General features: G+C 42.9%; 1 protein-coding gene across 1 annotated transcript; it reads left to right on the top strand.

Annotated features, from left to right (window-relative positions):
- Positions 1-3,554: 3,554 nt before the first annotated feature.
- On the top strand, positions 3,555-12,476 carry trim66 (tripartite motif containing 66). The gene is made up of 15 exons (XM_061277456.1): positions 3,555-3,681; positions 3,964-4,080; positions 4,590-4,704; positions 4,923-5,069; positions 5,167-5,284; positions 5,692-6,515; positions 7,888-8,106; positions 8,208-8,337; positions 8,418-8,493; positions 8,574-8,742; positions 8,818-9,668; positions 9,756-9,879; positions 9,967-10,041; positions 10,484-10,636; positions 10,727-12,476. Exons 1-15 carry the CDS (start codon positions 3,581-3,583, stop codon positions 10,961-10,963), a joined length of 3,456 nt encoding a protein of 1,151 aa, XP_061133440.1. The 5' UTR covers positions 3,555-3,580; the 3' UTR covers positions 10,964-12,476.
- The last annotated feature ends 1,337 nt before the right edge of the window (positions 12,477-13,813 follow it).

Raw genomic sequence — 13,813 nt, 5'->3', positions numbered from 1 at the left:
AGCTGCCTCTGTCTTGTCCCAAACATCCTTCTTTTGGACTTGCCTACCTGCTGGCAAAGAAATGTCCTCTCCTCCATTCCATAAAAAGAGCTTCCGCGGAAATTTTGCCCTATTAAAAAAACAAAACAACATAATTATCTCATCTCCCTAATTCCCAATTATTATGCATGGTCTTTTTTAAAAAGGGACATTTTCCCAATTTGTGCGGTGCAAGCAGGGGATGAATTTAAGTGTGACACCCTCTCGCTCTCTCTCTCTCCTCCGCAGCAGCGAGGGGGGGTCCTTCGCCCGGATGAAGTGAGGAGGAGAGCGTGTCGTGAGGCTGTCATCTGAGCGGTCTCCTCCGGGGTACAGAGCTTCCAGCCTGAGGTAGAAGCGTTCTCAGTGTTCCCGCTGCCAAGGGAGGGGCCAGGCGGCACACGCTTTTCTTTGCAAAGACGACGCCACTCTGCCAAGGCACAGAAATGGAGAAGGTAAGGTTTTGGATTGCATTGATAATTTGTTTTGCTGTGCACAGCATGTGGTTTGTTGCTTTGGTGTACCACATACACATTTTGCTGAGGTTTTGACAGTATGTTTCTGTCTGCACTCCTAAAAATAGAAATATTTTTATATTCTTCAAAATTATTATTCATGCTGATCTAATCAATGACTCTTTGGTGAAAGCTTCACTGAAGTTAACCTTCAGGATTACAAAAGACACTTAAAAGTTATGCACATAGACAATAAAGTTGTGCAATAAATCTAACTTCACTCTTAATAAATAAATAAGGAAATAAGTAAAATACACAACACAAATAGAAAAAAAATAAAGTGTGTTGACTAATTGATTTTTTTTCCCAACTTGTAGCTTTTGCGATTTTAAAATTACATTCTACTACTTGCAATGTTGTTTTGAATTTGGTCAATTGTTTAGCCCTAACATTGATTACGAACATAGACACATGTGAATGTGATCCAAATAAAACATGTCTACAGGGTGACAACAAATCTATAACCGAGTGAGAGTATGCAAAAAGATCTCACCTCTTTGTTTTGTTCTTTCTGCTAAAAGTGTTGTTTCCTTCTGTTCCCCTTCATCAGAGTTGCTCAGAGTGCTCAGAGATGACACTTGCACAGAGCTTGTGCACACTGTGCAACAAGTGGTTGTGTTACCAGTGCACAGATGTGCATCAGCATCAGAGAGCCACAGCGTCATCCCAGTGCACAGACCTGCACGACCAGCAAAGGCCCGAATTGCACCAGAGAGACTCCGGCTCTGGACCAGGCAAGCCTTCTTTCATTGAGTCCTTTATTCTACTTTTCTTTACTGGCCCGTCTGACAGTTTGGTGTTCCGGATCCTCCATGTCCCTGTATTTTCTGCCCCGGGTCCCAATCAGAAGTCCAATTGAATACACATTTTTTTCCTATTCAAGTGTTTTAAGATCGTGTCATGATTTGTGGAGGTTGGGGAAAACTATCATTAAGTCTTTTTTTGGCAAAGTAAGGAAGTGAAAATACAGACACAGTATGTCATCAAGTGTATGGTATAAAGTAATCAGCAAAATAAAGTTCAGCGAGTGGAGGTGGGTAGAATACTGTCCATTTACAAAAATATGACTTACTACATGAGGAAAGAAGTCCTCCAAATAATTACTTAACAACTCAGTGAAATAAATACTCAAGTAAAAGTAGTATCATTTCTCAGTGAAATTGCAATCAAAGATGTCAAAACTTGCTGTTATACTTTAAACGTGCCTATTTATTTTTTTATCAGCTATCGTATACATACTTTGTAAGTAAAGTATTTGTAGTAAATGCCCTTCATTTAAAAAATTGCATCCCATCGAAAAAATTATGTTTACCAATTCCTGTCCACTTTATTTACCAAGAAAACTATCGTTAGTAAACATCAAACGTCAATGACAAACTTTTATTGCCTTTATTACTGTCTCAGGTGGCCAAGATGAGCACACCTACAATGTCTGACTTGAAAAAAAGTGTTTCATTCTTCACAGTCTTTTTAATAATACATTATGGAGATCCTATTTTTCTTCTTTAAAAACACCAAAGGCATACATTACTTCAAATACACCCCAGGCCATTATTTAAGGTATGCCTTTTAGTAAAAGTAGTAAATGGTTCCTGAAGATCGCTATTTGAGTCACACTTTTATTTAAATAAGTGTCCCAGATTTGTAAAGAGGCTGTAAGGTTTCATTATTTGCTAATATTAGCTTGCAGCTATTTAAAGAGTCTCAAGTGGTGTAGAAGCTTTTGTAGACCACTCGTTTGTCCTCTGCGCTCGTTCATGATGAGCCCTTTGTCTTAGTACGTGTGCAGTATGAGAAGAGCTGGCAGACAGGAAGTGGGCAGTCACATTAGGTTTGTGAATGCCGAACAACGTTGCGCTCATAAGCCACGCAAGTGTGAGCGAGCGCCTGAGCGGGTCAGCCGAGGTGAGGTGGCCAACAAAGAGCAGTAAGGCTGTATTTGGCACTCTCCATGCTGACCTATTTCCAAGCGAATGAAAGTTATTTTGGAGTGCAGCTGGCTGCGGCATCAAACACTTGATTGGATCGCTTGAAATATTGTTCACTTTCTTTGTCGCTGACTCACTCAGATTGGTTTTGTAGTGGCAAACTTAACTGTCTGAATTCATGCAGTTGGATGATCTGTAGCAATGAATAGTAAGGACATATTGTAGATGCACCAAAGCAGTACGTAAAGCTTCTCAGTTTACTTCAACATAGTTCCTAAGCACAAAGATACCAAAGGGGTGGCATCAAAACAATACATTTATCCATCCATCCATCCATCCATCCATCCATCCATCCATCCATCCATCCATCCATCCATCCATCCATCCATCCATCCATCCATCCATCCATCCATCCATCCATCCATCCATCCATCCATCCATCCATCCATCCATCCATCCATCCATCCATCCATCCATCCATCCATCCATCCATCCATCCATCCATCCATCCATCCATCCATCCATCCATCCATCCATCCATCCATCCATCCATCCATCCATCCATCCATCTTCTGTACCGCTCTGTCCCCATGGGGGTCGCGGGCGTGCTGAAGCCTATCCCAACAGTCATCAGGCAGTTGGCAGGGGACACCCTGAACCGGTTGCCAGCCAATCGCAAGGCACTCAGAGACGAACAATCTTCCACACTCGCACCTAGGAGCAATTTGAAGTGCTCAATCGGCCTACCAAGCATATTTTGGGGATGTGGGAGGAAACCGGAGTGCCCGGAGAAAACCCACGCGGCCACGGGGAGAACATGCAAACTTCACACAAGGTTTGAATCGCACCCTTCTAACTGTGAGGCGGACGTGCTAACCAGTGCTCCACCGTGCCACCGTTAACAATACACTAATGTTAAATTAATAGGTCCTTCAAAACTATTTTTCCAGATATTTGTATGCATATAGTCCCTCATGAGGTGGTTAGTTAGCATGCATCCCCACCTGTTGCACAAATGCTCCTGCTTGGTGCATCCCTAGTTGCCTGTTTTGTAATTATTTATTATATTGTCTTTTTTTTTTTTGGTCAGGTACAGGGTCGTATCCTTGCTCCCTCCTTATGTGCCACTCCCATGGACAGCAGCCCCTCGAGCTGCTTTGTGAGTCCTGTGACCTCCTTTGCTGCAGCGGCTGTCACCTGTCCTCCCACAAAACCCACAGGTCAGTCCTCACACATGCACGCTCAGATAGCACAAGGACACGGCAAAGAAGGACTTAGTGCAGGTTAAAAAGTTCCACTTTTATCATTACTATCTGCATAAACACTCCCCTTGGCTCACCTCATATCTATTCAGTATTCATATGCTTTTGTTTTTCGGTGATGTTGCAGTCGGCTCTAAGGTCACCTGCATCCCGGGAGAAACGCATTTCCTTCTGGCGTTGTTTATTCATGAACTTCCCGTCTGCGGTGCCTGCTGTGAATGCTACACCTAATGTGCGCAGGGTGGTGCAGATTGGGAAGGCTCTCCAGGATCAGCGATGGCTCTTTGAAAGCCTAATGGTACAAGTGGAAGAGAGGAGGTCTGCAGTGGAGAACAATGCAAAGCAGATAGAGGACAGGTTGGTTCGGGTCAAAAGAAATTAGGGACTTCACTTGTGTGTCATATTGTGACAGCAAGATTTTAACATAACAAATGCCCTCATTTTAAATGGTGGCAAAGTACTGTTTTTATTAGGCAAGGCTAGGGCATGCATAAATGAATCTCCTGTTGTTGTTCCTTGACCCTAGGATGTAGTCAAAGTATGCTCTGGGGCTGTTTTCTTCAGGTGGAACTCAGGATTTTCACAAGGTGAAGGCATTGTGAACAACTCAGCACTCTGGGTTAGAACACAACCTTTAGGCTTCTGGTAAAAAGCAAAATATAGTCAGAAAAACAAGATTTTTATTTCCATTGGAGTTGTACAGGTTATAAGGTCACATCAATGGTGGAAATTTTTTTTTGTTGATCTTTTGCATCCATTGTAGACTGAACATTGTGCTTTGTGAATTTATTTTACAATCTTATGCAAGTGGGATTTTTTTTGACCTCCCAAATGAGCTTTATTTCCCATTTTCTGTCTTTCTGCAGAGTTCATGGAGTTAAGATTGCACACAGGAAGGCTGAGAACCAGATTAAGATGGCAAAAATGATTATGATGAACGAGCTTAACAAACGAGCTAACCTATTAATAGAGCAACTGGAGGTAACTACTTTTCCTTTTTCTTTCCTTCTTATCTCTCGGCCAGTTAGCGTTTGTACGTGTAAGGAATCAGTTATCAGTCCTTAAAGGAAGCAAACAAAAACCCAGTGTGCTCAATCAAATTATCTTAAGACAACACGTACGGAAATTGAGTGGAGAGTCGTTTGGTGATTGGTCCCTGTGTGCCAGTGGCCACAAGAGATGTTACTGTTCCTCTGCAGAAAATTTCAGAGGACTTACAGCAGCCTCTGGAAGACCAGCTGCAGGGGGCAATAGAGACATGTGCCCAACTCAACCATTTGCAGAAGTTCATCAGTTGGGCGACGACCCACCATTGCCGGGGCCCAGTGCTCTTCAGCAGGAGACTGGTACGCCAACAGAATCCTGATGTTAATCTGTTCCAGCAAAGCGGAAGGAAATGAAATGGTAAAATCCCTTTACGTGATGATTTATTTTTCCTTTCAGATTTCTCTGCAAATGCAACAATTGCGTGACTCCTTACTGCAGTCTGAAACTTGGAATCCTGTGAAAATCAAATTCAATTGGGATGCCAGCTACTGGACCAAACAGATGTCCTCTTTAGGTAAGACAACGATAGGGATGGGACGAGATACAAATCCAAAAAGTCTCACGAGATTGAGTCCACAAGAATGAGATGAGATTTTTGCTCTAAAGTATAAATGTGACCATAAACAGGAGAGTCTCTTTTCTCACAGGCTCATATTTCAAATGCTCCTTCAATAACAGTTGCAGCTGAGACGTTGCCTCTTACTGAATAGTTGTAAAAAATACTACTTTCTTTTAAAAGTTACTAACATTAAACAAATAAAGTAAGAATTAATACTACTAATTTCAACGCTATTAACTACAAAAAAAACCTTCCTTCAGGGCACCATTTCCAGCCCTTCTAAATCATACTCCTTACTGACAATAAATGATTGAGTGGGCCATTTATCTGCACGTGTTTTACTGTAACTGTGTGCTACGCAGGTCAGCTGACTGTTGAAGGTGGAAACTGTCACTACCCTCAGGGCTTGGCATGCTCCACCGTTCTAAGGCCCCAGCCTATCCCATGCTTGGCTCTGCCACCCGTTTGCCACAGAGGACGAGAGCCTGCCTGTGGCTGCCAGATGTGCTATGAGCCCCAAGTGTGTTGCCTGCATGGCATGCCTTCTCAGACAGATCTGGACAAGAGCCAGGTCGGAGGTCCACTCTACAAGTCCAGCTATGTTCCAACTGGCCCGGGGTGGCAGGTGCAGAGCCAGCAGCTGCTGAGGTGCTGGGACTCAAGTGATTCCTGTGCCTTGCAAACATCTTCCCAATGCCCTTCGCCTCCATCACATGCCCCCCTCAGAGGAACAATCCAGAGTAATTGCAGTCGTAGGCCTACATCCCAGCCACATGCAAGCACCTCCGAGCCCCAGTCACTTCCCGAATCTCATCTCCGTCACCATCACCAGAGAAGGTCGCTTCCAGTCAGCAACGGTCTGCAGAGTGCAGACCAACCTCAATCAAACCCAAGCCACGTCCCATCACAGGAGACGTTATCGAGCAGCGCAAGTCTGCAGGAGGTACTCTGTGATACGATTGCGCAGCAAGACGTCGTGGCTGAGGAAAGCCAGGATGAGCGATGCAGAGTGGAGAAGAGTCATGGACAAAGAGTTGTGGCAGAACATGAGTGGCCACTTCCCAACAGAAGCGAGAAGAGTTCTGTCCAACAGCAACAGGTTCAGGTTTCTTCAGCAGCAGATCTGAGGAAAGAACAGCAGCGAATCACTCCTGCCCTGTTACTACAAGGTCCAACGACTGGCCGGGTGAGAGAACGTTTTTCCAACTACTGCATTGTTTAATAAGGGATTAAAAAATACAAAATAAAACAGCACAATCATAATAGTAATGAATTACGTTCTGCAGATGATGTGAATAAAATACTTATTGTACGTATATACTTCTCAAAAACCTGCACAGATTCAAAACCATTTCATATTATTCATATCATTCACTCAATGGCACAAACAAAATTCTGTTAAATGAATACCCAAAAATGATGGTGGCACCCAGGCAGTGACTGATTTACTTGTATTTTTAAGAGAGAGCAAGATTATTCTATTTTAATTACAATCTACAAAGTCCTTTAACTAAAAACGCACAGTTTAATTTATTGCCAGAATGATCACATCTCACAGCTGACAGCTTGCCTGAAAACAGATGGTACAACACAAAGTAGTTTCTGCTTTCATGACGAAAGGATGACAGAGAAACTGAATTTTCGTATTTCACATCAAAGCATCCAAAAACACAGTTACAATTTACTGACACAACCACAATAATGATCCCTCTAAAAATCCTCAGGATGCTTGATCACAAAGAGAGCGACAGAAGCACCGAGATGCATTATTTCTGTGTCACAGCCTGTGAACATGACATAAAACCACTTGAGTGTAATGACTCCTGTAACTTAACCTGCCATGATAATGAGCCACTCAGGGAATAGTGGAACTCTCATTTCAGCTTCCGTTAGCACTCTGACAAATTTCCCCACCATTTCTGAGAAGGATTAAAGTATGTTCTGAAGCAGTCACAATCCTTCATACTATATCTGCTGAGGAGGTACGGAGCAGGTGACTGTTTTAATCGCATGATCCTCAGGAGCAGGTGCTCTGTATCGTCCTGACCTCAATTTGGAAAGAAGGGCGTGTATAAAAAGCAAATGATTTTCCAGCCTCCCACTTGCACCAGCTAAAGACTCGTCTCAATTTTTTGAAGACGCTCGATTTGATGTCAGACAAATGCAATACATTATGCCACCATACAATACTAGCACCTCAAGTCAAAGCAAAAACAAAAAAAAACATTCTTTGTTGTTCAGATTTGATGTTCAGCCTAAGGGCAATTCCTTGCTTCTACTTTCATGAAAGGAACACACTGCTTTCTAAATGAGGAATTGACATGCCGTAGTTATTGCTGTAAACAATCCTTTCATTGCATAAACAATGAGAGTAATCTATGCGGCTGTGATTCTGAAGGACCACTTGCTTTGAATTAATGCCAGGCTAGGCTCTGACTGATGTTTTTGTTGTCTGCACATCCTCGCTCTGTCTGCTGTTCATGACACAAACAGGTGCACCTGTGCATGTGGCACAGCTTGAAACACTGTTGAGTTATGCTCACGCGTGTTCCCCACAGAGATCTACGTCCCTGGAGGTGTCGGTGACAGCCAACAATTGTGGCTCTAATGTGGAGCAGTGCAGACTCAACCCAAGTTCAGCCTGCACAGGCGGGAAGATACGTTCACAGAGTATCCCTGTAGAGCTAGCAGCGCCAGCCGGCGGCTCTTATTCTGAAAGGCCAACCGGATCTACTCACAGTCCTGATGTGGGAGCTCCAAATATGACAACAAGGAAGGTAGATACTTCATACATAGGATTCCACACATACAGATTTAAGTTCAAGTGTCTGGTGAAGTCTTGAAACACAATTTGTAATGGTGATTATTCTGTGTTTAGTATGTCGGTGCAGACTCGAGGCAGAGAAGAGCTTCAGATGGTGTTCTTTGCATTGTCAAGGAAACCTCAGCCGACGTAATCCTGACCAGGAGTCGGCGGGCTCCATTACTCTCCTATAAAACTGAGCCAGGTGATGGGAAGTGACAAATTCTTAAACTTATTAACATCACTGATGATGCGATTTAAGCTCCGTATTTACCCCCTTGTTAGATCCTCCATACTTAAATGACGAGGGTCGTCATGATGCCAAGGAAAGGCACAGTGTGTCAAGAAACGGTCATAACGGGTATGCAGAGTCAAGCGTGGTATTTATATAAGCTGAGGTGTTTACAATTTTTACACTTTATCACTCATGTCCTTGTGAAGCATCAGAGATTCTGAGAGAGACTCCGAAAGAGCCAGAGTTCCAGTGGTTTGCCTCGAACGCCTAAAAGTTCTTATCTCTCAACTTCCCCCACATGGACGAAGGCAGAGCGACCCCTTACCTGCTGGCACGATGGAGAAGGATAATTTGCAGCAGCAAACCTGGCACAATGTAACATACAAGTATCATCAGGATGTCTAAAGCTATACAGAGTACTGACATTTCTTCACATCCTTTTTCTTATAGGCTGTGTCAAGAGGTCCTGATACCATAAAGACCCACGCAGTTACATCATCACGGTCTCCAAAAAATCATCAGTGGCTCACTGTTGACAGTGAGTGGGATACTCGCCCAAGGGCCAGCTTTCCAAAAGCATCCACATTGCCACCTGATGACCCTCTGGATAATACCTCTGCACTCGACTTTGACTCTGACTCTGACTCTGACCCCAAGTCAGTCTCAGAAGAGGCTGTCGCCTCTCAAGTCGAAGAACAATTCGACTCGGATACATCACCGGAGTTCACCTCAGAGACAGAACTGGAAGGTCCAAGCCAAGAGAATGAAGTTCTGAAAAGCTGCAACAGAAACGAGTCTATGGAGGCTTCTGATCCAAGTTTTGAATGTGACGCATTTTCAGAATCAGCCTCAGGAGCAGGCTCTGAAGACGGGCAAGGAGAACTAGGTGCTGATGCAGACTCAGGTGCCGCAGAAACCGAATCAGATGCCCAACCAGAAGCTGACGTCATGGTGGACGCAGAAGAAGATTCAGAGCATCTGTCCGATCAGCATGTGGATTCTCAGGACTCTGTGGAGTCTGAACTTGACATAGAATCTGAGCATGAAACTCCAGATGACCCACAGCCTCTGCGTTCTGACCTCGAGGAAGACTTCACCATTGGACCTGCTCAGAGGCCACTTCTAATTGCAAATCCTGGCCTGCCAAGGAGGACAGAAGCAGTTGAGGCGGACAATGAGGAAACTGAGAGTGAGGACTTCTGTGGAGTGTGTCTGATCGGTGGGGACCTTTTATGCTGTGATCGCTGTCCTAAGGTTTACCATTTGTCGTGTCACATCCCACCTCTGCTAAGCTTCCCTTCGTAAGTTTCCAATTCTCTCGCTCAGAGTACAAGTTTTCATCGATTCAGTGCTAGCCTCCAAAGCAACTGTTTACTTGTCATTTTCAGAGGTGACTGGCTTTGCAGCTTGTGCAGAGATGTTGCGCAACCAGAAGTTGAGTATGACTGTGAAAATAGAAGAACATTTGGGGAGCACACATCAGGGCATGGCTTGTCTGCATGTGATCAGAGAGTAAGTGGGAAATCCTTTTACAAACCATCGCTGATGATTCACACGCTCACTTGTGCTTTTGCTCTATTTTTAAAAACTATCTTTTAGAAATGTGAACGTCTGACCCTCCTGATCCTCAATAACATCCTGAGTGCTCCCTTTCACGAGCCTGTCAGCCCACTTGTGAGTCCTGCTTTTCCTCTTTCATGAAAATTAATGCAAGTCAAAAGCCTCCATGCAAAAAGTGAAGTTCTTGGAATATTTATGCTATGTCTTCAATGTTGTCCTTGAGGCACCGAGAAACTAGCTACGCTTATCAAGGTGAATGGAGCTATTGCTATCAGATTGCAAAATAGCATCGGCAATATGCAACTGCGCCACATACACAATCAATTCTTAATCAATATTTAGCTAATGTGGCAAAAACAGAAAAAAGTCAAACAGAGATAGAGATTATGAAACGTAATCATGCCGATCAGCACGGACATGTTTTGCTTGTAGAAGTCGATTAGTTTTGCTCTCACCAAGCAATCAGAGGATGGATGAATGTTGATGAATCTGAAATCAGTGGTGCTGGGTTGAGGGTTGAAGTCAAAATATCAAACGGCGATACTTCTTGTTGCAGGCTCGTCATTACTATCAGATCATCAAGAGGCCAATTGACTTGTCCATCATCCGAGCACGACTCAACAAGAGGAGCACACAACATTATAACTCACCTGAGCAGTTTGTGGCGGATGTCTATCTCATGTTCCACAACTGTGCAAAGTTCAACTATGTAAGTTGATAGATTAACTTCCATCTGTTGGCTTTATGTTCTGGTTATTGCTGAGTGCTGTGAGCGTTTTGTCATCCTGTCCAACCTCAGCCCGATTCGGAGGTGGCGCAAGCGGGCCGCGACCTCGAGGCCTTTTTCGCGACCAAGCTGGAAGAAGTGTTCCCAGGCAGAGTTTTCCCAGTGGCTGAGGCGGACAGTGACAGCGATGAGTATGATGAGGCCTTCCGAGCAACCGAGGGTGGTTGCTCCTGGCCCGAGCGGAGGGAGCAGTGCCACAGGAAGAGGAAGAGGAGGCAATCGCTTAAGTCAAGGAGACATCACATGTAAACTATTAATGGTGGATTTCGATTGAGTTTTCTTTAAATAACATCTGCTTTGGGTTGGGAGCCAGGTTTGGACTTTTTGCGAAGCTGGTATTTGCCTTGTTATTTTGGCTTTCTTCTACAGGCCAAAAGTATGTCTGTAAAGTTGAGTGGTTATTGCCTCTAAAACGTGAGAATGAACGGTTTTTGCGTGAGTCAGTCCAGGGTGTACCCTGCCATTAACGCAAGGTTATCCGGGGTAGCCTTCAAGTGGTGTAGAAAATGAATGGATTGATGGATCCAACAAAAGCACTCTGAGAGTGCTAAGGTTAAAACCTTTTCCAGTAACAAAATCACTAAGTGGCTTTGATTGTGATATTGATGTTTGGTTCCCTGGCAGCGAGAAAGAATTTTGGATCTTGGTCAAATTTCACTTCCTTATAGCTATGAGTATCATACATAAGCACAAACCAAAACCTGATCTGATACGATCCAACCAACAACACTGAATTGGATTCACCAAAAATGTATATATTTTTCTTATTTGTATTTATTTAATGATTTATCATATTTTAGCTCAACATTTGGGTTGTTAAGGAATGTGCTGGGAGCATCCTTGGAAGAATCAGAAAACGTGATAATAACATGTTGAAACAAATTCAGTGTTTTGAGGGTTAGGTTGTGTAACCTGTTGCAGATAATAGTACTATAAATATTACATGATATTTTGTTCATTAAGATTCCCCCACCCTTTATGCACTAACAACCACTTACTATGTAGCTAAATTGTATTATACGCAGTACCTTGATCTGTTATGTTTGGAAAATCTGTCTTTTGAGATTGTGAGAGTAAACGTGTACATGTGTAACTTTACACAACAAGTCATATTAAGATTTCATAATAGTTCCTAAAAGGATTGTACTTGATTAATGTAAATACTATTTATATATAAGAGACAGTCAAGCTTCCTGCCTGATTCAAATTGTAATGTCATTTATAGCCCGTGGCATATAAAGGCGTATATAGTGGCATACATTGTATATACTGTACTTTATTTCTTCACGTAATGACATATAGCTCGAAATAATTGCTGGATGTTTTGTCCACTAAAACAATAGATGCCAGAGACTTTACTTAGATCTGGATGAAACGATGAGTGCCACTTACCAATAGTATTTGATCGGTGCATTTGTGGGTGCATTTTAATAGTGCCATATTACGTTTCTGTCTGTTCTTAATGTTTCAGTCTCACCAGATTTGCAGGAAATGGTTTACCCAGTAAGCCCAAGTATCTCAGGCCCATGCAGTAACTGTGTAAGATACAATATTACTATTTATTCCTGATAATCAGACCTGCTATTGTGTTATTCTAAGCCACTTTCTTTAGCTGTAGCACAATTTCCTATTAGGTTTTGCTTTTTTCAACGTATGGTAGCTGGACCTTTACAGTATATGTTCACAATATTGTGTGCACAACACTTTGTAACCTATTTTGAAAAGTGCTTTAGAAATAAAGTTATTACAATGATGAAATTCATTCATTTTAGTTTGCGCTTGTATGAAGTTATAAAAAAAAAAAATTACTAGATCAGTTTCCCTTTCAGTAGAATTTTTTTTTGGGAGACATGTCAATCTTTTAAGCTTTATATAATTGTTCCCAAACATAGTATGATGATGCTATTCTTATGTTTCTTTTTATAGACGTGCCACAGGAACAAGGCTGTGGCACACCGCTATGGTCAGCAGGCAACTTGCTAAGTTTCATTGTCGCACAAGGTTGGTGACCTTTCAGTCAGCAGAGTCATACTCCCAAATGCTAATTAGACACAACTGTAGCCTTTGGTAAACAATGAAAAGGGTGGACAGGAAAGCAATAAGAGAGAAAAACAATTCCTGACAAGTGCAGCAGTCTGAAATCAAGGTAAGATTGTGGCTTAAAAAATCACATTTATTATTGCTTGCATCACTACTAAAAAAAAAAAATCACTTATTTGCTTCACTCAAAACAATTCTCTCAATAAAAAGTGGCTCTAAAATGAAGTGAAAACTTCATGTGCAGTCATTAGCCCCCCACCCCCCCATCCGACAACAGCAAAAACATTTCTCATCTTTTGAATCGTTTCTTGCCGCTCTTATTTTCTTTATCATAGTTTTCTCTGGACTGCGTGTCTTCCATAGTCTCTTGCCCGCCAAAATGAAAGCCGCCCACCTTGGCAGCTCCTCGTTCCTCGTTCACGATATTCTTGAAACTGTGAATGTGATGCCCACTCAGACTCATCAGGGACAGGTCGCCCTGCAGTCTCAGATTCCCGTCCAAGTCATCCCGTGACCTTTTCTTAGCTCCAGCAGGCATGGGGTCTTGCTCGTCATTATCTAAATCAGTGCTGCCATCGGAACTGTTATCAAATTCGTGCCACCAGCGGAAATATCTGCTGCTGCTCCTCATTTCCTCTTCCTCCTCATCATCTCTGGTTCTGTTCCTCGATGGACCCGGCTGGGGCTCTTCTTCCTCCTCCATTGTGTGGCTGACTCCCAACTCGGCCTCGACCCAGACTGTGACGTCCAACTCATCTTCATGGTCAATGAGATCATCAGCGTTACTCTTTTCAATCTTGAAATCACGCACAATGTTTTCATTGTCAGCGTTAGCTTGCTGCAGTGAAGCTTGCGGATGTACAAAGAATTTCATGTAATGATTCACAAACAAATGCATGAGGAAAACAGAATCCATGTCTTCCTCATCACCGCCAACATCGTCATGGTCGTCATTATCATCATCAACATCATCATCACTATCAGTTGGCGGTAGATCTCCTAGTGGTATGGACGTACGATAGCCTGCAAGATAATTAAGACTTGGAGATGATTCTTCCA

This window comes from Syngnathus typhle, linkage group LG4 (assembly GCF_033458585.1).
Source record: "Syngnathus typhle isolate RoL2023-S1 ecotype Sweden linkage group LG4, RoL_Styp_1.0, whole genome shotgun sequence".
Classification (NCBI taxonomy): domain Eukaryota; kingdom Metazoa; phylum Chordata; class Actinopteri; order Syngnathiformes; family Syngnathidae; genus Syngnathus; species Syngnathus typhle.
Note: the sequence above shows the minus strand (reverse complement) of the source record. Positions and strands in the feature narration are given on the sequence as shown.